We start from the raw sequence: 23,244 nt of genomic DNA, 5'->3' as shown, positions 1-23,244 counted from the left end.
TTTCCCTTTTTTTCTCTTTTCCTTATTTTATTATTATTTTTACATTATTTTATTTTTCCCCTTTTTCTCATTTCTATGTACTTAAGGTATATATGATCAATATTAATTTTATTCTACAATATTAGTTTAAATATATATACTTGCTGTTATTATTAATACGCACCCAAACAGCTTTAGACTATGGGAACCTGCCATTTATTGATAATTGTTGTGGGACTATGATTAATGTTTGTGTCTGATTCTAGGAACGAGATCAAACAAGGAGCACAGAGATAACCTGGTTAATGCCAAAAGAGCTCACAGGTCTAAAAATCAAAGACCAATCCAGGTAGAATTAATGCATTTCTAAGCCAATACTAAGGACTTGAACCTAGTGTGAGACTCGGGGTTGCGACACTTGACAGACGTTAAGATGTAGGCCTTCCCTGTATCCACACTCTTCGTGAAAATACCTACAGACAAGTACCTAAGGTTGGCTACCATCCTGACTCCATCTATTCCTGAGAACGAAGGTAAAATCAGACGAGGGGATGACACTTCCCTAGATATAAAATAAAAATCTGGTCCTCTTTTTTCTCTCCTATAGTATGACAACTTCCTGTAGCCTTGGCTGCAAATGGGGAAGTAAAATATGCTGCATTCTGTCCTACAGACTTGTGGGATTAGAAATTACTTAACTGGACCCTAATACAGGGGCCTGTGGGAAAAAAAAAATTTTTTTTTTCTCTTGCTTTCTCAAAATTTTGTATACATAGATTTTTTTGAATTTTGATACTGATTTTGAATTCTTCTTTAATAGATATGCATATATAAAGGGTTTATATATTTTTCCCTTAATTTTTTCCTTTTTCTTCTTTTGATTTTGATTTTTGATTTTATTTTCATATTGTTCTGTTTTTCTTTTGAATTAACTCACACACCCCCACAACTAAAACTTGAATCCTCAGCTGGACTCAGTGTTTTTTCAACACTTTCTTCAGGGGGGATTGTATTTCATCAAATCCAAGATTTAAATTTTGTTCGAGATAAATCTTCAGAGAAGAAGCTTGCTAACTAACTGAATCCAGAGAATGAACTGTTTGCAGAAAGATATCTAAACCTTTTCACTACAGGAAGATCCAGAATGAACCTTGGGGTGTGGTTGATTGAACATTTTTTGAATGTACACTCTTATGCCAAAGGGGACTGCCCCCTAATTGGCTTTTGTCAATGCGCCCAGCAAAACATTGGTTTGCTGTCTTTCTCTCTCCTCTATTTCCCCATATTTACAACTATTATAATTTTCCTCTTAGTGGGTAAAAAATTTTTTTGTATACATTTACAGTTAGAAATTTTTGGGGTGCAGTATGCTTATGTTTAGTGATCAATTGGGGAGACTAGTCTCCCAATCATCATCAGGGGGGATTGTGAATTTTAAAAGTCTCCATCTTGGTCTAGCACCCAAAAATTGTGCACACCCACACTACACGGGCATGTGCTAGTCAATGACAAATCAGAAATAACTAACCGCCCACCTGGGCTGTCCTAAGCCAAGCTAGAGCCAACCATTGGCATTTGTGAGACACAGGAAGTGAGGTAGGGAACAGCCTCTGGAATTCGCTCACTTCCTGTGGGGAGAGGGAGACGGGAGTGGGTGTTAGGAGCTTGGACAGGGAGGACGCCCGCAGACAGCTTTCCTTCAGATCACTCACATGAGTTAAGGACTGATTCTTTCCACCTTGGCCCTTTGGGCCTAAAACTCCCTCTACCTTGGTCAGAGGTTGAGTAGCCCCTTTCCCTTTTCTCTTCTCTCCTTCTCTCCCTCTCCTTTCCCTACTCCCAGTGTGATTAAACCTCCATAAACTCCATTCTGACTTGAGTGTTTCATTTTAGGAATTTCATAAGTAAATTCCTTGGCGGTGTGAATTTTAAAAGTCTCCATCTTGGTCTAGCACCCAAAATTGTGCACACCCACACTACACGGGCATGTGCTAGTCAATGACAAATCAGAAATAACTAACTGCCCACCTGGGCTGTCCTAAGCCAAGCTAGAGCCAACCATTGGATTTTGTGAGACACAGGAAGTGAGGTAGGGAACAGCCTCTGGAATTCGCTCACTTCCTGTGGGGAGAGCGAGACGCGAGTTGGTGTTAGGAAGAGTTGGTGTTAGGAGCTTGGAGAGGGAGGACGCCCGCAGACAGCTTTCCTTCAGATTGGTCACGTGAGTTAAGGACTGACTCTTTCCACCTGGGCCTTTGGGCCTAAAACTCCCTCTGCCTTGGTCAGAGGTTGAGTAGCCCCTTTCCCTTTTTCTCTTCTCTCCTTCTCTCCCTATCCTTTTCCCTACTCCCAGTGTGATTAAACCTCCATAAACTTCATTCTGACTTGAGTGTTTCATTTTTAGGAATTTCACAAGTAAATTCCTTGGCGGCCATTGTTTAATATTACATAAATCCTGTAGCCACATTCTTAACCATTACAATATTATAACCTCTCCCATCTCCCCTAAATTTCCCCATTACAGCGGCCACTGTTCAATATTACATAAATCCTGAAGCCACAATTTTTAACCATTACAGTGCTCATAACCTCTCCCAGAAGCCTAAAATTTCTACCATTACATAAGCACATGAAAAAGTGCTCTACATCTCTTATAATCATAGAGATGCAAATCAAAACAACTCTGAGGTATCACCTCACACCTAGCAGATTGGCTAACATGACAGCTATGGAAAGTAATGAATGCTGGTGGGGATGCGGCAAAGTAGGGACATTAATTCATTGCTGGTGGAGTTGTGAATTGATCCAACCATTCTGGAGGGCAATTTGGAACTATGCCCAAAGGGCGATAAAAGACTGTCTGCCCTTTGGCCCAGCCATAGAACTGCTGGGTTTGTACCCCAAAGAGATAATAAGAAAAAAGACCTGTACAAGAAAATTCATTGCTGCACTCTTTGTGGTGGCCAAAAATTGGAAAATGAGGGGATGCCCTTCAATTGGGGAATGGCTGAACAAATTGTGGTATATGTTGGTAATGGAATACTATTGTGCTAAAAGGAATAATAAAGTGAAGGAATTCCATGGAGACTGGAACAACCTCCAGGAAGTGATGCAGAGCAAAAGGAGCAGAACCAGGAAATCATTATACACAGAGACTGATACACTGTGGTACAATCGAAGGTAATGGACTTCTCCATTAGGATCAATGCAATGTCCCTGAACAATCTGCAGGGATCTAAAAAACACTATCCACAAGCAGAGGATAAACTGTGGGAGTAAAAACACCGATGAAAAGCAACTGCTTGACTACAGGGGTTGGGGGAATATGACTGAGGAGAGACTCTAAATGAACACTCTAATGCAAATACCAACAACACGGAAATGGGTTTGAATCAAGAACACATGTGATACCCAGTGGAATCATGCATTGGCTATGGGAGGGGTGGGGGGGGGAGGTAAATAATCTTTGTTTCCAATGAATAATGTTTGGAAATGACCAAATAAAAAAATGTTAAAAAAATGTGCTTAAATAATTCAGGGTAAACTGTTAAATGAGTGTCATATCCTTTTCTAATTATTATTCTCTTTTGTTTATTATAAATTATGATCTTAGAACTCTGATGAATCAATAGTCTACACTACTTGGCTGAGACATCCAACCAAAGGAAAATTTTATGTCAAGAATAATTCTCCTTTTAGAATGCATATCTTTTGATCCAGCAATACTAGATCTGTATCCCAAAGAGATAAAAACAAATGAGAAAAGACCTTTTTGTACAAAAATATTTATAGCTGTGCTTTTTGTGGTAGCAAAGAATTGGAAATTACAGGGATGTCCCTCAATTGGGGAATGGCTGAACAAATTGTAGCATATAATGGTGATGGAATACTATTGTGCTATAAGGAATAATGAACAAGATGATTTCAGAACAAACTGGAAAGACTTACATGAACTGATGCAGAGTGAAATAAGCAGTAACCAGGAAACATTATTCACAGGAACAATTAAATGTAATAGACTTTGCTATTAATAGCAAAACAATGACCTAGGACAATTCTGAGGGACTTATGGCAAAGAATGCTATCCACCTCCAGAGAAAGAACTGTTGGAGTAGAAATGCAGATGAAAATATATGATTTATCACTTGTTTATCTGGGTACATAATTTAAAGTTTTGGTTTTATAAGATTATTCTCTTACAAAAACTAATAATGTGGAAATATGTTTTGAGTGATAATATGGGTATAACCCAGTGGAATTGCTTATCAACTGTGGGGAGGGAGACAACATAAATCATGTCACTTTGGAAAAATTATGTATAAATTGTTATTGGAATAAAATAAAAATAAAAAATTTTAAAAGAATAATTCTCCTTTTAAAATATAGTCAATTTAATTTTTTAAGTGGATCATCCAATTTATCTGTTCTCTCCTTTCTTCTAGTTTTGTTTAATCTGATTTAGCTCCTCTAGTCACATGTCCATTCCATTAGTCACAGGACAAGAATCACAATTGATAATATCAACAGTTAATGATTCTTCAAGATCTAAAAACATGTGATTCTTAGCACCTTCTGTCCTTACAGTTGAAGCAAAAAGGATTGAGAATGTGGGGAAAAGTAACTACTTTACCTTGTAATTTCTTATATAAGAGGAGAGAAAATCTGCAAATATCCATACACAGCCTCTAGATTTAGAGAGAGTAAATTTGAAAGAATTCTGAGAAATAATAGGTATGTTCTCAACTAAAATTTTACATGGTGAGTCAGAAGAAGAAGGATAGAAAGCTAAATTCTGATTACATAAAGGAAAATAAATTTTGATTAGAAGATTAAGGAGGAACTGGCCAAAGAGATCAATGTGGATATAAAGAAAATCCGTCACCCAACTTGGATTACTAAAAAAAAAAAACACTTAGAGAAAATGAGTAGGACACAGTCCAATAAAAATTGTCAGGAGCAATAACATACAGAATGAGTTGAGGCTCATCAGGTATACCAAAGACAACCAAAAGGGTTATTTTTAAGCTACAATGGAAAAAAAAAAGAGGAAACTCAACCAAAAAAAAGGATTGAATGATAGAATGATAGCAGAGATTCTCAATTCTTTTAAAAAATATTTTATTTTTCCCCCGTTACATGTAAAAACATTAGCAGTTTTCTTCTAAAATTTTGAGTTCCATATGCCCAAGGGTGCTAATAGTCTGCCTGCTCTTTGATCCAGCCATACCACTGCTGAGTTTATACCCCCAAAAGATCATAAGGAAAAATATTTATAGCTGTGCTCGTTGTGGTGGCAAAAAATTGGAAAATGAGGGAATGTCCTTCAATTGGGGAATGGCTGAACAAATTGTGGTATCTGTTGGTGATGGAATACTATTGTGTTAAAAGAAATAATGAACTAGAGGAATTCCATGTGAACTGGAATGACCTTCAGGAATTGATGCAAAGTGAAAGAAGCAGAACCAGGAGAACATTGTACAGAGACTGACACACTGTGGTACAATCGAATGTAATGGATTTCTCTACTAGCAGTAATGCAATGATCCAGGACAATTCTGAGGGACTTATGAGAAAGAACACTATCCACATTCAGAGGAAGAACTGTGGGAAGAGAGACACAGAAGAAAAACTGCTTAATCACATGGGTTGATGGGGATATGATTGGGAATGTAGACTCTAATTGATCACTCTAGTGCAAATGTCAATAATATGGAAATAGGTCTTGATCAATGACACAGGTAAAATCCAGTGGAATTGCGTGTCAGCTACAGGAGGGAATAGAAGGAGGGGAGGGGAAGAACATGAATCTTGTAACCATGGAAAAATATTCTAAATTAATTAAATAAAAATGTCCAAAGTTAATTAAAAAAAAGGAAAAAAGGAAATTTTGAGTTCCAAATCTGCATCTCTCCCTATTTCTACTCTTCCCTCTTCAAGACAGTAAGCCCATCTGATATAGGTTATACTTGTGCAACCATGTAAAACTTTTTGCTATTTTAGTCATTTTGTGGAAGAAAACTCAAGGGGAAAACAAGTGAAAAAACAGTATGCTTTGCTCCATTCAGACTCCATCAGTTTTTTCTCTGGAGTGGATAGCATTTTTCACCATGAGTCATTTGAGATTGTCCTGGATCTCTGTATGGTTGAGAATACTGAAGTCATTTACCAGTGATCATCATACAATATTGTAGGTACTGTGTACAATGTTCTCCTGGTTCTACACACTTCATTCTGCATCAGTTCATCTTAATCTTTCCAAGTTTTTCTGAAATTCTCCTACTCAACATTTCTTATAGCACAACAGTATTCCATTATAATCAAATACAACCTATTCAGTCTTTACCCAACTGATGGGCATACCCTCAATTTCCAATTCTTTGCCACCACAAAAAGAGATTATATTTATTCAAATAGGTTATTTTTTTATCTTTGAGATATAGACATAGTTGGATTTTTTTTTAATACTGCTGGATAAAAAGGTATACAAAATTTTAAAATACTTTATGCATAGTTTCAAGTTGATCTCCACTATGGTTAGATCAGTTCATAATTCCAACAACAGTGCAATTACTACATCAATTTTCCCACATCTACTCCAATAGTTATCATTTTCCTTTTCTGTCATATTAGCCAATCTGATAGGTATATGGTGGTACCTTAGAGTTTATTTGCATTTCCCTAATTAATAGTTATTTAGAGCATTTTTTCATGACTGAATAGCTCTGAGTTCTTTGTCTGAAAATTGGCAGCTCATCTCCTCATCATTTGGGAAATAACTTGTATTCTCATAAATCTGACTCAGCTCTCTATATATGAGAAATAAGGCTTTTATCATAGATACTGTAAAAAAATTTTTTTTCTATAGCTTTCTGCTTTCCTTCTAATCTTGGTTGCATTGTTTTTGTTTGTGTAAAACTTTAATAATTTAATATAATTAAAATTATTCACTTCACATCTCAATACTATCTCTTATTTTGTCCTAAATTCTTTCCATTATTCATAGAAACTAATACATGTTCCATTTGCTTATGCCATCACCCTTTATGTCTAAATTATGTTCCTATTTTGACCTCATCTTGGTATATATAGTGAGAGATGTTTCTGCCATACTGCTTTCTAGTTTTCCCAGCAGTTTTTGGCAAACAGTAAGTTCTCTCAAAAGCTGGGTTCTTTAGGTTTATCAAACACTAAATTACTATGATTATTTTGTATTGTGTACCTAATCTATTTCATTGATCCACTACTCTGTTTCTTAGCCTGTGCCAGATTATTTTGATGATTACTACTTTATAATATGGTTTGAGAAGTGGTATCTTCTAGGCCAACTTCCTTCACTTTTATTTTCATTTATTTCCTTGATATTCTTGACCTTTTTTCTTCCAGATGAATTTTATTACTTGTGCTAGCTCTATAAAAGACTTTTTGTGGTAATTTGACTGGAACGGCACTGAATATATTGGATTAATTTAGGTAGAACTGCCATTTTTATTATATTGACTCAGCATACCCATAAGCAATTATTATTTTTCTATTTGTTTGGGTCTGACCTTGTGGGAAACGCTTTTTGTAATCCTGTTCATATAGTTTCTGGATTTGTCTTCAGAGGTAGAGTCCCAGGAATTTTATATTGTCTATAGTTAATTTAAATCAAATTTCTCTTTCTATCTCTTGCTGGTAGACTTTATTAGTAATATAAAGAAAAACTGATGATTTATATGGGCTTATTTTACATCCTACAACCTTGTTAAAGCTGTTAATTATTTCAACCACTTTTTTAGCCAATTCTCCAAGTATACCATTATAGCATCTGCAAAGAGTAATAGTTCTGTTTCATCATTGCCTATGTAATTCCTTTAATTTCTTTTTCCCTTCTTATTGCTATAGTTAGCATGGGTAGTACAATACTGAATAATAGTGGTGATAAAGGAAATCCTTGCTTCACCACTGATCTTACTGGGAAGGCTTCTATCTTATATCCATTACAGATGTTTGCTGATAGTTTTAGATAGATACTACTTTTCATTTTAAAGAAAGTTCCATTTATTCCAATGTTCTCTAATTTTTTTTTCAACAACCCATACCTTCTGACTTAAAATTGATCAAGGGTGAGGCAATTAGGGTTAAGTGATTTGCCCTGAGTCACATAGGATGGGGGCTAGATTTGAATTTCCTGTCTCCAGGCCTAGTGCTTTATCCACTGAACCACCTACCTACACCTCTAATATTTTTTAATAGGAATGGATATCGTATTTTGTCAAAAGCTTTTCTATATCAAATAAGATAATCATGTGATTTCTGTTGGTTTTGCTATTGTTATGGTCAATTAAGCTGATGTTTTTACTCAATATTCCTGGCATAAATCACACCTGGTTATAGTGTATGATTCTTGTGATATTATTATAATCTCCTGACTAATATTTTATTTAACATTTCAATATTCATTTGGGAGATTTGGTCTACAGTTTTCTTTTTCTGTTTTAGCTCTTCCTGGTTTAGGTATCACCATTATATTTGTTTATTAAAAGGAATTCTGGTAGCATTCCTTCTCTGCCTATTTTTCCAAAGAGTTTTTATAGTATTGAAATTATTCTTTAAATGTTTGATAGAATTCACTTGTGGATTTATCTGGCACTGGGATTTTTTTCTTAGAGCATATAACTGGACAAAAATAGCTCCTAATAATAATTGTTTTTAATCTCTTCATTGGTGGTGAAATCATCCTTTTCATTTTTGATAATGGTAATTTGGTTTTTTCCTTCCCTTTTTAAAATGACATGAGCCAAAGGTGTATCTATTTTATGGTTGCTGTTTTTCATAAAACCAGCTTCTAGATTTATTAGTCCACAGTTTTCTTACTTTAATTTTATTCATCTCTCCCTTGATTCTGAAGTTCTCAATTCTTATAAAGTTGCCAAGCAAACTACAATTTCTAATGTTAAAAGAAGTGGCATATGTGATTACTCACCTAACAACGATCTTTGGAAAGTCACTGAAGCATGGAACAGATGCCAAAGGGTAAAAGTTGTTTTCATTTTCAAAAAGGGGAAGGGAGTAGAGATTGTAAGCTCTAGGCTAATAAGGTTGACATTAATTTCTACCCAAATTCTAAAATGTATTATTAAAGGAATTGTTAACTAACAGCTAGGGGAAAAAAAGCGATCATAAAGAATTAGTATGGCTTCAGAAAGGTCATGTCTACATAATACACCACAGTAAACAAAAAGTGTAAATTTGACCCAAACATTGTATGTCACACATAAAAAACTTAGAAGAGAACCGAATAAGAAACCTTTCATAGCTCTGACTAAAGAATGAATTTTTAACCAAACAAAGGATAACAGCAATCACAAAAGATAAAATGGTAATTTCTGTTGTGTGAAACTGAAAGTATTTTATTTAACAATTGATTGGGGAAGAAAATCTTTGCATCAAAAACATCAATGGAAGATATATAGGTAAATTTAAAAAATGTAAGAATGACAAAGATGTCACATTTACAACATCAATAGTCAAATTAGAGATTGTTGATGATTTAAAAGCATCTTCTAGCCTTACCACTGAAGGAAAAGGGATGGAAATTTGGGGTAGAAAGAATCACTCCATTTGCAATTTTCTATAGAAGAGGAGAGGTAAACTACAGATAATCAGCTATAAACTTTAGAACATGGGAGATTTCAACTATTCTGGAAAACAGTTTTGGAATTACACTGAGAAAATGACTAAAATATATATCTTTGACCCAAATATGTTACTACCATACAGAGGTTATATATCCCAAAGAGGTTTGGAATAAAAATAAAGCTCCAATATTTTATTCCCATTTGTTGTGTAAGGCAACAAAATAGATGCCCATAAACTGAAGAATGACTAAACAAGGTATGGTACATGAATGTAATGTAATATCACTCTACTGAAGAAAGAATGAATGCATAAAGTGGTAATCATCAAAACAATCTGGAACTGGCTAAGAAACAGAGTAGCGGATCAATGGAATAAGTGAGTTATTCAACACATGGTAATTAATGTCCATAGTCAATTTAGTGTTGGATAAACCCAAAGACCCAAGCTTTTGGGTAAAGAATTCCCTATTTGACAAAAATTTCTGGGAAAACACAGTATGGCAGAACTAGGCATAGATCAACACCTCACTTCATACACCATGATAATGTCAAAATAGATACTTGACCTAAAAATAAAGGGTGACACCATGAACAGATTAGAGGAACATGGGAAAGTTTACCTGTCAGACTTATGGATGAGGGAAGAATTTATGACCAAACAAGACATAAAGAACACTATGAAAAATGAAATATATATCTTTGATTACATCAAATTTAAAAAGTTTTATACAAACAAAACCAAGACTAGAAGGGAAACAATAAATTACAAAAAAAAAAAAACCTTTATAGCAAATGTCTCTGACAAAGGCCTCATTTTTCAAATATATGGAAAACAGAGTCAAATTTATAAGAATACAAAGCATTCTCCAGTAGAAAAATCAACAAAAGATATGAACAGCTAGTTTTCAGAGAAAGAAATTAAAATGATCCATGGTCATATGATAAAATGCTCCAAATCATTGTTTGATTACAGAAATGCAAATTAAAACAACTCTGTAAAACCACACTCACACTTATCAGATTGGTGTAACATGACCAAAAAGGAAAATGACAAATGTTGGGAGGGGATAAGGAAAAATTGGGACACTAATACACTGTTGGTGGAACTGTGAACTGGTGCAACCATTCTGGAGACCAATTTGGAACCACTCTCAAAAAGCCATAAAGCATACCCTTTGACCCAGCAATGCCACTACTAGGTCTGTATCCCAAAGAGATGAAATAAGGGGAAAGGACTTATCTGAACAAAAATATTTTTAGCAGCTCTTTCTGTAGTGGCAAAGAACTGGAAACTGGGGGGTTGTCCAATACTTGGGGATGGATGAAGAAGTTGGGGCATATGGTTGTAATATAATACTATTACACCCTAAGAAATAATGAACACGATAAGTTCAGAAAAACCTGAAAAGACTTATATGAACTGATACAAAGTGAAGTGAGCAGAACAAGGAGAACAACGTATACAGAAACAGAAATTATATGGTGATCAACTGTGAAGGACTAAACCATTATGAGCAAAGCAAGTCTCCAAAATAACCACAAGGTGTAAAAAAATAGACTTGAATACAGGACTACAATTCCCACAATTCCTTGCTCCACTTCCCCAAAATGCTTTGTAATCTCACGGAATTCTGAGGTGGGCGAGATCGAGAAGGTATTTAAGCTGATTGCAAAGACTTTTGAGTGCTCTCGCTCTTGGACTTCCGTTTTGGGGCAGACGTGGCTCTTTCCATAATGTAGGTGAGGTCTTGCCTAGGCCTTTGTGGCCTAGGCACCACATGTTTCTTATCCTGTATTTTCTTTAATCCTTAACTTTTAATAAACCTCTAATACTCCTTGCAGAGAGAAACTAATTTCTACCTGCCTCAGTCTCCCCTAAATTTTAATCTTTACAGTTTGGATCCTTTGGGGAAGGACTTCTTCCCAGAGGATCAAATGGGGGGGGGGGATGTAAAATTGAGATTTGAACTCTGGACTCCATTCCCCAGGAGTCCTTGCTAGCTCCTAGAATGCCCTCTAATCTCACTGAATTCTCACCTGGGACGAGAACAAAATTTTATTTAAAGGGTCTTCCCCGTAGGCGGCTCTCTCTTGGACTTCCGTTTTGGGGCAGACGTGGCTCTTTCCATAACGTAGGTGAGGTCTTGTCTAGGCCTCTGTGGCCTAGGCACATTTTTCTTAACCTGTATTTTCTTTAATCCTTAACTTTTAATAAACCTCTAAGAAATATAATACTTCTTGCAGAGAGAAACTAATTTCTACATGCCTCAGTCTCCCCTAAATTTTAATCTTTACAGTTTTGGCATAACCACTTCAGGAGAAAAAACTCTCAATCTTCTGATTTCTTTTCTGATCTTTAGTTCAACTTTTAATATCTAGTACCTAGAAATTTTTTTGAGCCACATTACTCTGGCCAAGGTTTTTTTACCCTCACAAAGCTGCTGCTCGATCCAGACCTGTTGCGTTTGCCGTCCACCCCACCCAGCTCAGCCGCTTTTGCCTGCGGGCTTTCAGCCCCCGATCCAGACCTGATATCAGAAGAAAGATTCAGCCCAAAGATTCAACTTTGGGGAGGCAAATGGGTGGCTCAGTGAACTGATAGCCAGGCCTAAAGACATGCGGTCCTGGGTTAAAATCTGGCCTTAGATACTCCCCAGCTGTGGGTCCCTGAGCAGATCCCTTAACCCCCATTGCTTAGCCCTTACCACTCTGCCTTCGAACAATAGACATTTAAATGGATAAGAACCCAAGGAACTTAAAGACTGGAGGTTCTAAGGCATTTCAGACTCCAATGGTTTATAAAAAATCTCTGTATTTCTATTGCATTTTGATATTTGCTTGGTTTAAGATTTAAATTTGTGATGTTAAATTCATATATTACTGGATTGATTATTCTGTTACACTGAAGGTTGATTGAATTCATTTTAACTGTACTGAGTTAACTACTGTTAAATTCTGTTGTTCTCCCCCTATAACTGTGCTGAATAAATATTATTGTAATTAAGCCCATATGAAAAAAAAAAACAGCCTTTCTATTGAATTATCACATAGAGGATAGATGGACTTCAGGACTGGTTACAATTGTAGAACAACCTTTGGAAAATTTAATGTGCTAAATATCTCAACTGTTTTTAAGGGTTTTTTAAATATGATTTTTGGAAATTTTTTTTTTAACAATCTCTGGTTATTTTACCTGCCCATACCACAAGGTAAGGCCCATAGCTGAAGTGAAATACATTTTATAACCCCCAACCTTCCCGCATTTCTAAATATGTGAATGGAAGTTGGGCAGTTAATCTCAGGGCATTTGTACCCCTAAAAAGCCTCCAAAAAAATGGAGCACCCCTTTATTTATACTCTTCAGCTCACTATTTTACTTCCACCAGAATGATATATAGATTTCTTGATTATGTTCTTAACCCAAGATGAGTTTTACTTTGTATAAAAAATATGTTTGAATACCAAGGTTGAAAGATTGCTACATGTGTAAAAATTGTGACAAATATCCATCAATTCATAGGCTTTAAAAAATGCCATACAGCAACTTATGTGAAATATGATAGTGTTTGTTTGCTATTGTAATTAATTGGGCTATTGAGAATTTTGGGGATATTGATACCTATATATTTGTACTACTGTTCAATTCATTTGCCTTCTACTCACAGTGATCATGGCCAGATATTAAGAGGAAATGGATCTCATTTTTGGTGAGAAAGCCTTGTATTTTATATTTTCTTAGCTGACACAGAGTGTCAATGATTATAAGCTACATTTTTGAATTTTTTAAAGCTCTTTTATTATTATATTGTTCTCACATGTGCAATATACTTTTCAGTATTTTTTATTTTTTCTCTCCTTTTTATATTTAAAGCACATGTCACCAGCATTAAGGTTTTGATTTTTCAGTAGTACAAGTTTGAAATACATTTGTCAGAGCATGCCCAAAAAGCTTGTGACTATAAAAATGATGCCACTAATTATTTCAAAAAATTATGGGACTTTGCTTAATTATTCTGTCTGATTCCAGGACAAGATATTTTTGTATCTTGCACAAGATATTTTGTATCAGGCACAAGAGCCATTGCACGGGGCCAAAGAAAAGCCAATCCAGGATGGATTGATGCACTTCTAGGCCAATACAAAGGTTTTGAATCTAGTGTGAGACTTGGGGTTGCGACACTTGACTTATGTTAAGATGTAGGCTTTCCTTGTGTCCACACTCACTCTGAAGATACTCACAGACTAGTATCCCCAAACTTGGCTCCTACTTGGCTTCTATAATCTGGTCCCTTTCTTTTCTGCCTTTCATAGTGTGGTACCTTTCTGTAGTCCTGGCTATTGACTGGGTAAATGCATCATTGCTTAGATCATTTTGATTGGGCCCTGATTGAAGGATCTGTTATAGATTTATTTTTCTTTACTTGGAATTTTTACACATAAAGACTTTGATAGTCTATATTTTCATCCAGTTTTTTCTTTTTTTATTTCGATTTTTCTGGTGTCTTTTTAATATCTCTTGCCAATTGATTCATATGCCTCATACCTCAGCCATGCATCCCTAAGTGATCCTTTTTTTTTCTCAATCACCCTCTTAATGGGGGGAATATAAAAATATCATTATTTAAATTGCAAAGTTTAAATTCCTTTTGAGAAGAATTTTAGGTAAAAAAGATGCTACCTCTCTGAATCCAGAACTGAACTGTTGGAGAAGCCACCATGAAGAAGCCTCCAGACCACAAGTTGCACAAAATTGAACATTTATTTGTATGTATACTTTCATGCCAAAGGGGACTGCCCCCTAACTGGCTTTTTGTCAATGCGTTTCAGCAATTATTGGTTTTATTCTTTTTTTTATCTTATCCTCAAATTATTGTAATCTTTAAATTTATTATATTTTCATGAACCTTTGGAAAAAAATTAATTTTTTTTCAAACGCTCAAACAGGGGAATGTAAAAAAATAGACTCAAATGCAGGACTACAATCCCCACAATTCCTTGCTCCACTTCCCCAAAATGCTTTGTAATCTCACGGAATTCTGAGGTGGGCGAGATCGAGAAGGTATTTAAGCTGATTGCAAAGACTTTTAAGTGCTCTTGCTCTTGGACTTCCGTTTTGGGGCAGACGTGGCTCTTTCCATAATGTAGGTGAGGTCTTGTCTAGGCCTCTGTGGCCTAGGCACCACGTGTTTCTTATCCTGTATTTTCTTTAATCCTTAACTTTTAATAAACCTCTAAAAAAATATAATACTCCTTGCAGAGAGAAACTAATTTCTACCTGCCTCAGTCTCCCCTAAATTTTAATCTTTACAAAGGGACTTATGATGAAAAAGGCCTGCCAAAGAAAGAACTATTGAAATCTAACTACAGATCAAAGTATGTCATCTTTCATTTTATTTCCTTCATGAGGTTTTTATTGTATGTGATATGTGTCTTTCCTCATGACATGAGCAATATGGAAATATGTACTGCCTGAAAGCACTAGTATAATCTATATCAGACTACTGCATTAGATGGGTGGGTAGAGCAAAGAGAGGGAGGTAGAAAATCTGAATTCTAAAATGTCAGAAAACAATTGTTGAAAATTGTTTCTATATGTATCTCCTGAAAAAACAAATAAATAACTTGTTTAAAAAAAGAAAAAAAGATGATGAATATAGAGAAGCATGGGAAGATTTTTATGAAATGAAGTTAAGTAAACAGAACTAGGAAAATAATATAAACAATAATTTCAACAACATAAATGGTAACAACCACAAAACAATTTCAAGTGAATATTGTAAAATTATAATGGCTAAGCTTAGTCCCAAAGAAGAAATATGAGACTGTAATTCCCTCCCTTTTTAAAAGAGGCTGGAGACTATGGATGTGGAATATTGTATACAATGATGGACTTGATGTCTTACTTTTTGTTAAGCAAGTTGTTTCTTCCTATTTTTTATTCTTTATTGTAAGGGATAGCTTTCTGGGAGTAAAAGGGAGAAAATATATTAGAATATGTAGTTGATGTTAAAAACAAGACACCAATTTTTTCTTAAAAAAAGCAAGGAAGATATTCAGTATGTTGAAATTGAAATATGGAAAAATTAGGAGGGATTAGAGACAAGAGTCATACAAGACAAGCAGGCCTGGATGAGCTACAATCACAGATTCACAAGCATAGAGCTAAGAGACCTTAAGCCATCTAGTTCAAATTCTTCATTTTACAGATAAGAAAACAAACTCTGGGAGGTTAAGGAACTTTACAGAGGGTCAGAGGTGGATTTTGATACCAAGTCCCTGATGAAGTCAAAAGATCAGACAACAAAAACTGGAAGGACCTTGAAAGTCATATGATCTCTCCATATTTTATAAATGGAAAAACGACTCCAAGAGATTATGGAACCTGTCTAGGGCAGTACAGCAGCAAACCAGGATTTGACAAGTTAATGACCCAAGTTCAGCCTACTCTTCTTCAGACCTATTTTTGCTGCAATAACATGTTCAAATGGCCTTCTTAGATCCAGCCTACCCAGTCCAACTCAGTCTTTTGAGTTTACAAAGAAAATTCCTAATCAATAGGTTGGGCATGTCAGTAGCTTTACTATTTGATGATTTGCTAGAGACCTGCTCTTTAAAGGTAGCAGTAGTAATTTCCATTTACACAAAGAAATAAAGGAATCTAGGAAACTTACATCATTCATCCTGTCCACAGTGGTGCTGATAAGATAAAGTGTATTGATGCTGATGGTCCGAACACTGTCACTAGTTAAGGAGTCTTCAATTTCTGATATTTGCTTCTTAGACTATTTCAAGGAAGGAGAAAAATGTAAGAAAATAGGATCATGATCGTCCAATTATTCTTCTTTCTCACACTGTCGGTCAATATAAGGCCCATTTCACCAACTCACTCCTCCTTTCAACTTTCCCATTTCTGTTAATGACACCATCATCCTTTGAGTCACTTGGGCACAACATCAGGAATTATATCTTTGATTCTTTCCTCCCCCCTTCACATCCATCAACGGCCTGTACTACTAATTTTCACAATGAGATTGGAAGAATAACTGCAGTTCATTTGAATGATAAAGCCCTGACAGCATTACTCCTATATGACACCTATATCAAAATCTCATATTCATATTGTTGATTATGTTATTCCCACTCAAACTAGCGGCTCCCTGTTGCCTATAGGAACAAATACGAAGTCCTTTGTCACCATCTACCTTTCTAGTCTTTTTATATCTTACTTCTTGCCATGTACACTTTGATCTAGTGACACTGGCCCCCCTGTCCTGGACATTTTCTTTGGCTGTCCCCTCTATGCCTGGAATGTTCCCCTTTCTGGCTTCCCTGGCTTCCTTTTTCCATCTAAAATCCTTTCTTTTACAGGAAGCCTTTCCCAATCCCTCTAAATTCTAGTACCTTCCCTCTTTTAGTTATCTCCTACTTATTCTTTATATGGCTTGCTCTGTATATATATTGTTTCTCCCATTAGATTGTGAGCTCCTTGATGGCAGGAATTGTCATTTACCTCTTTTTCATATCCCCAATACTTAGCATAGAGCCTGGCACAGAAGCAACACTTAATAGATGTTTACTGATTAACATCTCTGGTTGCAAACCTTTTGTCAGTGGAACCTAGGCAGACCACACTACAGATGCTGGCAACTAACTTAGTGACTAGTAATAATCCTTCCTCTTCATCTTTGCTGGAGAGGGTATCTAATGGGTGCTTCCTCCTTTCTGAGTAAACCATGTAGGACATTTTTTGATCTAGATCTAATGAAATTCCATTTCCACACATAAAGGTCCACAAAGATGAAGCAATTTATGTAAAGGAAAAACAGCTTATCAAAAATAACTGCAAAACCTTACTTCTAGTTCTGAACTAAAAATGTGTAATCATGAAATTCAACTCCAGGAATCTCCTATTTTGTAAGTAAAATGAATACATTCACAAATATTCTGATGTCTGTTTTAACTGCATTCTATTCTTTTAATAGGACTCAAAAAGCAGGGCAAACAGATGTGCGCAAAAGGGAGGTGGAATATGGAGAAACTCTCTTGAGAGAGATTCTACCAGGTTGACAAAAATCTTGATCTAGTATTTAAGGGCTTTGCATATGTTTGTGAATTTGTATGACAACTTCACATTTTTTACATGTTTTTATATGTACTTGTCTCCCTCATTAGAATACAAGCTCTTTGTAAACAGGGATTGTTTCATTCTTTGTACGTGTATTTCCATCATCTGGCACATAGTAGGTACTTTAAAAAACGTCTGCTGCCTGACTAGTTGATGAAATGGTGAGGGATCAGCAAATAGATACGTTTGAAAATGTAATTGCAACAATAGACCTCTGTTCAGAAATCAAACAGTTTCTCCATGCCAGGAAATAATGACCAGAATGCAAAAAAGTACAGGGGTTGTTATAAGCATAACTGAAATCTTCCCTGACAAGCATACAATGGGCCATACCAGAGAAATACAAGACCAATGTTGTGGATAATCCCTGACAGTGCTTGGGTAAAACAATATAAGAACAGAGCTTAATAGTTAAGTTGAGCAACATAAACAATACCCTGGAGTATATTTTTTTTTATTTTAATCATGCAATACTGGGCAGCACTTTGTTTTTACATGGAGATTAGTGTTTATTTACTATACATATACTATTTAATAAAAATGTCTTTATTTTCATTTATTTTTTAAAGGACAATTTTACTTTATTTTTAAAATTTTTTCCATGATCACATGATTCTTGTCTCCCTCCTCTCTTCCCTCCCCACTCCCAGAGTTGGCAAGCAATTTAACTGAGTTATACATATAGTATCACCCAAATCCTATTTCCATATTATTAATTTTTATAATAATCTTTTAAAACCAAATTCCCAAATCATATACCCACATAAACAAGTGATAAATAATATGTTTTCTTCTGGATTACTACTCTCACAGTCGTTTCTGTAGATATGGATAATATTCTTTCTCATAAGTCTCTCAGCATTGTCCCGGATCAATGCATTTCTTTTAGTAGCAAAGTCTATTGCATTTGATCATTCACACATTTAAGTTACTGTGTATAATGTTCTACTGGTTCTACTTAATTTCATTCCGTATCAGTTCATGTAGGTGCTTCCAGTTCTTATAGAAATCAATCATTTCATTATTTCTTATAGCAAAACAGTATTCCATCACCATCATATAACACAATTTGTTCAGTTGATCGAGTGACATCCCTACATTTTTCAATTTTTTGCCACCACAAAAAGCACAGTTATACATATTTTTATACAAACAGAACCTTTCCCATTTAAAAAACATTTTTTTGGGATACAAACCCAGTAGTAGTATTGCTGGATCGAAGGGCATACATTCTTTTAAAGCCCTTTGGGCATAATTACAAATTGATTTCTAGAATGGTTGGATCAATTCACAACCACATCCCTTCCAACATTTATTATTTTTCTTTACTGTCATATTGGCCACTCTGCTAGGTGTAAGGTGGTACCTCAGAGTTGTTTTGATTTGCATTTCTCTAATCAGGAGGGATTTAGAACATAAAAGATTTTTTAAAAGAACTGGCAAAATGGAGTATATTTTGTTCCTTTTTTCAGTTACCCTCCCATGAACCAATAGATGAACATGCTACTGTTAATATGAACTACAACTTCTCATGTGAAGGACTACATGGTCTTGAAAAATGTACTCATACACCACTATTTGTCAGTTTCACTCCTATATATGTGCTGCTGAATGAAGAGGGAGAAAAACTGTCTTGATTACATCCATGACAAATTTTTGTTACACAACCTCAACTGGGCCCTCACTGCTGCTGCAAGGCAAATCTGATAAACACCTCCCTTATCAACTTCCTTTCCCACTCTCCAGAACAGCTTTTATCTTTCCTCAGATCTCTCATGAGTCTACCTCCTCCCACTCTCTGATGAGAATTTGGCCTTATATTTTACAGAAAAGAACTCCCTCTTCTCCCCTCTTATTCATCTATCACTCAGATGCTTTTTGCCACTCACTCTTCCTTCACTTGTCTCACATGAAGTGACCTTACACTTCACAAAGGATAACCCCTCTACCTGTTCAAATGATTCCATTCTATTCCATCTACTCCAACAGATTGCTTTCCCACTCTTTCACTTATTTTCTATCTCCTTTGCCTACTGCCTACAAAAAGGTTCGTGTCTCTGCTACTCTGAAAAAAATTATACTTGATCCTTCAGTCCCAGATAATTATCACCCTTTTAGCTAAATTCTTCCAAAAGGCCATCTGCCTTTGGTGACTCCAATTTCTTTCCTTTCACTCTCTTCTTAACTCCGTAATGTAGTTTCTGACCTCATCATTCCACTGAAACTGCTTGTTCCAAAGCTATTAAGGATCTCTAAATCGCCAAATCCAATGACCTTTTCTCAATCCTCACTCTCTCTGAACTCTTTGCTGACTGTGACACTGCTGATTACTCTTTTCTTCTTGATATTTTCTAGGTTTTTGGGATGCCACTCTCTCCCGATTCCTCTCTTTTTATGTTTCCTTTGCCAGATCCTCTTCCAGATCATATCCCTCAATACTCTATCCTGGGCTCTCTTCTCTTTTCCCTCTATATTATTTCACTTGGCAATTTCATCAGCTCCCATAAATTTAATTACCATCTTCTCTCTATGCTGATGATTCTCAAATCTACCTTTCCTGCCTGAATTTCTCTGCTGAGTAAATAGCATGGCAGAAACCAGGCATAGACAACATTTCATTCAACTATCCTGATTGGGTCCTTGACATATCACTCCATATACCATGATAGAGTCAAAGTAGATACTTGACCTAGAAAGAAAGGGCGACACCATAAACAGATTAGGAGAACATGGGAAAGTTTACCTGTCAGACTTAGGGAAGAATTTATAACCAAACAAGACATAGAGAATGTTATGAAAAATGAAATGGATATCTTTGATTACATTAATGTACATCTGTACATTACATTGTACAAACAAAACCAATGCAACCAAGACTAGAAGGGAAACAATAAATTACAAAAAAAAAAAACCTTTATAGCAAATGTCTTTGACAAAGGCCTCATTTTTCAAATATGTGGAAAACAGAGTCAAATTTATAAGAATACAAAGCACTCCCCAGTAGAAAAATGGTCAAAAGATGTGAACAGGCAATTTTCAGAGAAAAATAAAAATGATTATGGCTATATAAAAAAAAATGCTCCAAATTACTATTTGATTAGGGAAATGCATATTAAAACAACTCTGAGAAACCACACTCATATCTACCAGGTTTGCTTACTGTGGCCAAAAAGGAAAATGATAAATATTGGAGGTGATGTGGAAAAATTGGGACACTAATACACTGCTGGTAGAACTGTGAACTGATGCAACCATTCTGGAGAGCAATATGGAACTACTCTTAAAGGGCCACAAAATTATGCATACCCTTTGATTCAGCAATGCTACTGCTAGGTCTATGTTCCAAAGAGATGAAATAAGGGGAAAGAACTTACCTAAACAAAACAAAAAAAAAAAACTAGCAGCTCCTTCTTTAGTGACAAAAAATTGGAAACTGAGGGGTTATCTATCACTTGGGAAATGGATGAACAAGTTGGGGTATATGGATGTAATGTTGCACCCTACTGCACCCTAAAAAATGATGAACAGGATGAGTTCAGAAAAACCTGGAGAGACTTATATGAACTGATACAAAGTGAAGTGAGCAGAACAAGGAGAACAATGTATACAGTAACAGAATTATGATGAGCAACTGTGAAGGACTAAATCATTAACAGCAAAGCAAGTCTCCAAAATAACCACAAGAGATTCATGATATAAATGCTATCCATAGCCAAAGAAGGAACTGTTGGAATCTGATTGAAGATAAAACATACCATTTTCCATTTTTATTTCCATATATTTCCTTCATGAGTTTTTTATTATATATGTGATATATATCTTTTGTCATGGCATGAGCAATATGGAAATATGTAGTGCATGAAAGTATTGGTATAATCTCTATCAGACTATTTACTGCCTCAGGGAAGAGGGGAAGGGAGAAAATACGAAAACAATTGTGAAAAATTGTTTCTACATGTAACTAAATTAAATAAATTTTAAAAAATTTTAATTTCTCTGCTGACCTCCAATCTCACTTCTCCAACTGCTTTTCAGACATCTCAAACTGGATGTCCAATAGATACCTAAAACTCAAAATAGCCATAACAGAATTATCTTTCCTCTGTGAAGAGTGAATCAAACTATCAATTAGCAATTTTTAAAGTTAATCACTCAAAAACTTAGGCACTCCTACTTAACATGAAGTAAGAGTGTTCGAAAGTCACTTCCTAAAGTGGGTGACAACTCCAGATGCTACACTGCCCTGCCCCCCTGGGCAGTGCTAGGCAAATTGAAAGACTTCAATTGTTCCCACAGAGGAAAGGAAAGGAAGTGATGTGGGGAAAGGACTATAAAAAGTCCTGAACTTCCTGTCCAAGATAACTTCAGACTTTGGCTTCACTTCAAGCTGGGACTTTGGCTCTTGGATTGCTTCTTGAGAACTGCTCCTGGATCTTCTCCTTTGGATTTTGGTGTTGGAGGACTTCACCCTGGATGGGTGAGTAGCTGGCCTTCCTTTCCTGGCTTCTTGAGAGATTGGTTCCAGAGAAGTCTTCCTTTCCTGGAGGAGGCTGCGTTGGTAGAACCCTTGCTGAGGACACCACTGGACTTCTGGCTGAGAATTACCAGAAAAATCACGTGGGGACAAGGGATGTGGTGAAGCTTTGCTGGGGGTGAGTCCCATACTGGAGCAGCGCTTAGGGTGATAGGCTAGATAATTCTCTAACTTCTTATATTTTCCCACTTTCACTCTTTCCATATCTTTGTAAATAAAGCTACTAAAATTCATTTTGTCTTAAGTTATAATATCTTTAAATCAGTGACCACAATATTACTTTAGAATTCTTATATTTAACATAAAAACTAAATTTAATTTCTTACACCTGAAAAACCCTCCTTGCCTTCTACCTTCCCTATTAATATAGAGGTCCATTTTCCAAGTCCTTTAGGCTCACAATCAAGGAGGCATCCTGGACTCCTATCTCCCCCATATCTCCCTTTCCACATCCAATCTGTTGCCAAGGCCCATTGATTTCCCTTTGCAACATTTCTCAAATAAGATCCCTTCTGGGGGCAGTTGGGTAGCTCAGTGGATTGAGAGCCAAGTCTAGAGACAGGAAGTCCTAGGTTCAAATCTGGCCTCAGACACTTTCCCAGCTGTATGACCCTGGGCAAGTCACTTAACCCCCATTGTCTACCCTTACCATTCTTCTGCCTTATTGGTTCTAAGACAGAAGGTAAGGGTTTAAAAAAAAAAAGTCTTCTGATACTGCCACCACCTTAGTGGAGACTCTCATCACCTCAAGTCTTACTGTAATAGCCTGCTGCTGATGAATGTCTGCCTTGAATCTTTCCCCACTCTAAGCCATCAACTATTCAGCTAAAGTGATTTTCCTAAAACACAAGTCTAATCATATCACCCTGCACCCCACCCCCCACTACCTACTGCCTCCAGGAGCAAATACAAAATGTTCAGTTTGGCATTCAAAGCCTTTCATAGCCTAGCCCCCACCTATCTTTAGTTTTCTTGCATTTAGCTAC

General features: G+C 36.0%; 1 protein-coding gene across 13 annotated transcripts in view; it reads right to left on the bottom strand.

Annotated features, from left to right (window-relative positions):
• Nucleotides 1-23,244, bottom strand: part of MROH1 (maestro heat like repeat family member 1) — a 207,750-nt gene that overhangs the window by 101,624 nt on the left and 82,882 nt on the right. For 10 of the 13 annotated variants that reach the window (XM_016432035.2, XM_007488756.3, XM_007488754.3 and 7 more), the window contains one exon: nucleotides 16,271-16,381. In XM_016432035.2, coding sequence (XP_016287521.1) covers nucleotides 16,271-16,381 — 111 coding nt within the window. Of the gene's footprint in view, nucleotides 1-16,270; nucleotides 16,382-18,162; nucleotides 22,319-23,244 lie in introns of those variants that run through there. The other 3 variants (XM_056820705.1, XM_056820706.1, XM_056820707.1) reach the window with 1 other exon arrangement.

The sequence above is a fragment of the Monodelphis domestica genome, chromosome 3 (assembly GCF_027887165.1).
Source record: "Monodelphis domestica isolate mMonDom1 chromosome 3, mMonDom1.pri, whole genome shotgun sequence".
Lineage (NCBI taxonomy): Eukaryota > Metazoa > Chordata > Mammalia > Didelphimorphia > Didelphidae > Monodelphis > Monodelphis domestica.
This window is presented reverse-complemented; position numbering and strand designations above follow the sequence as displayed.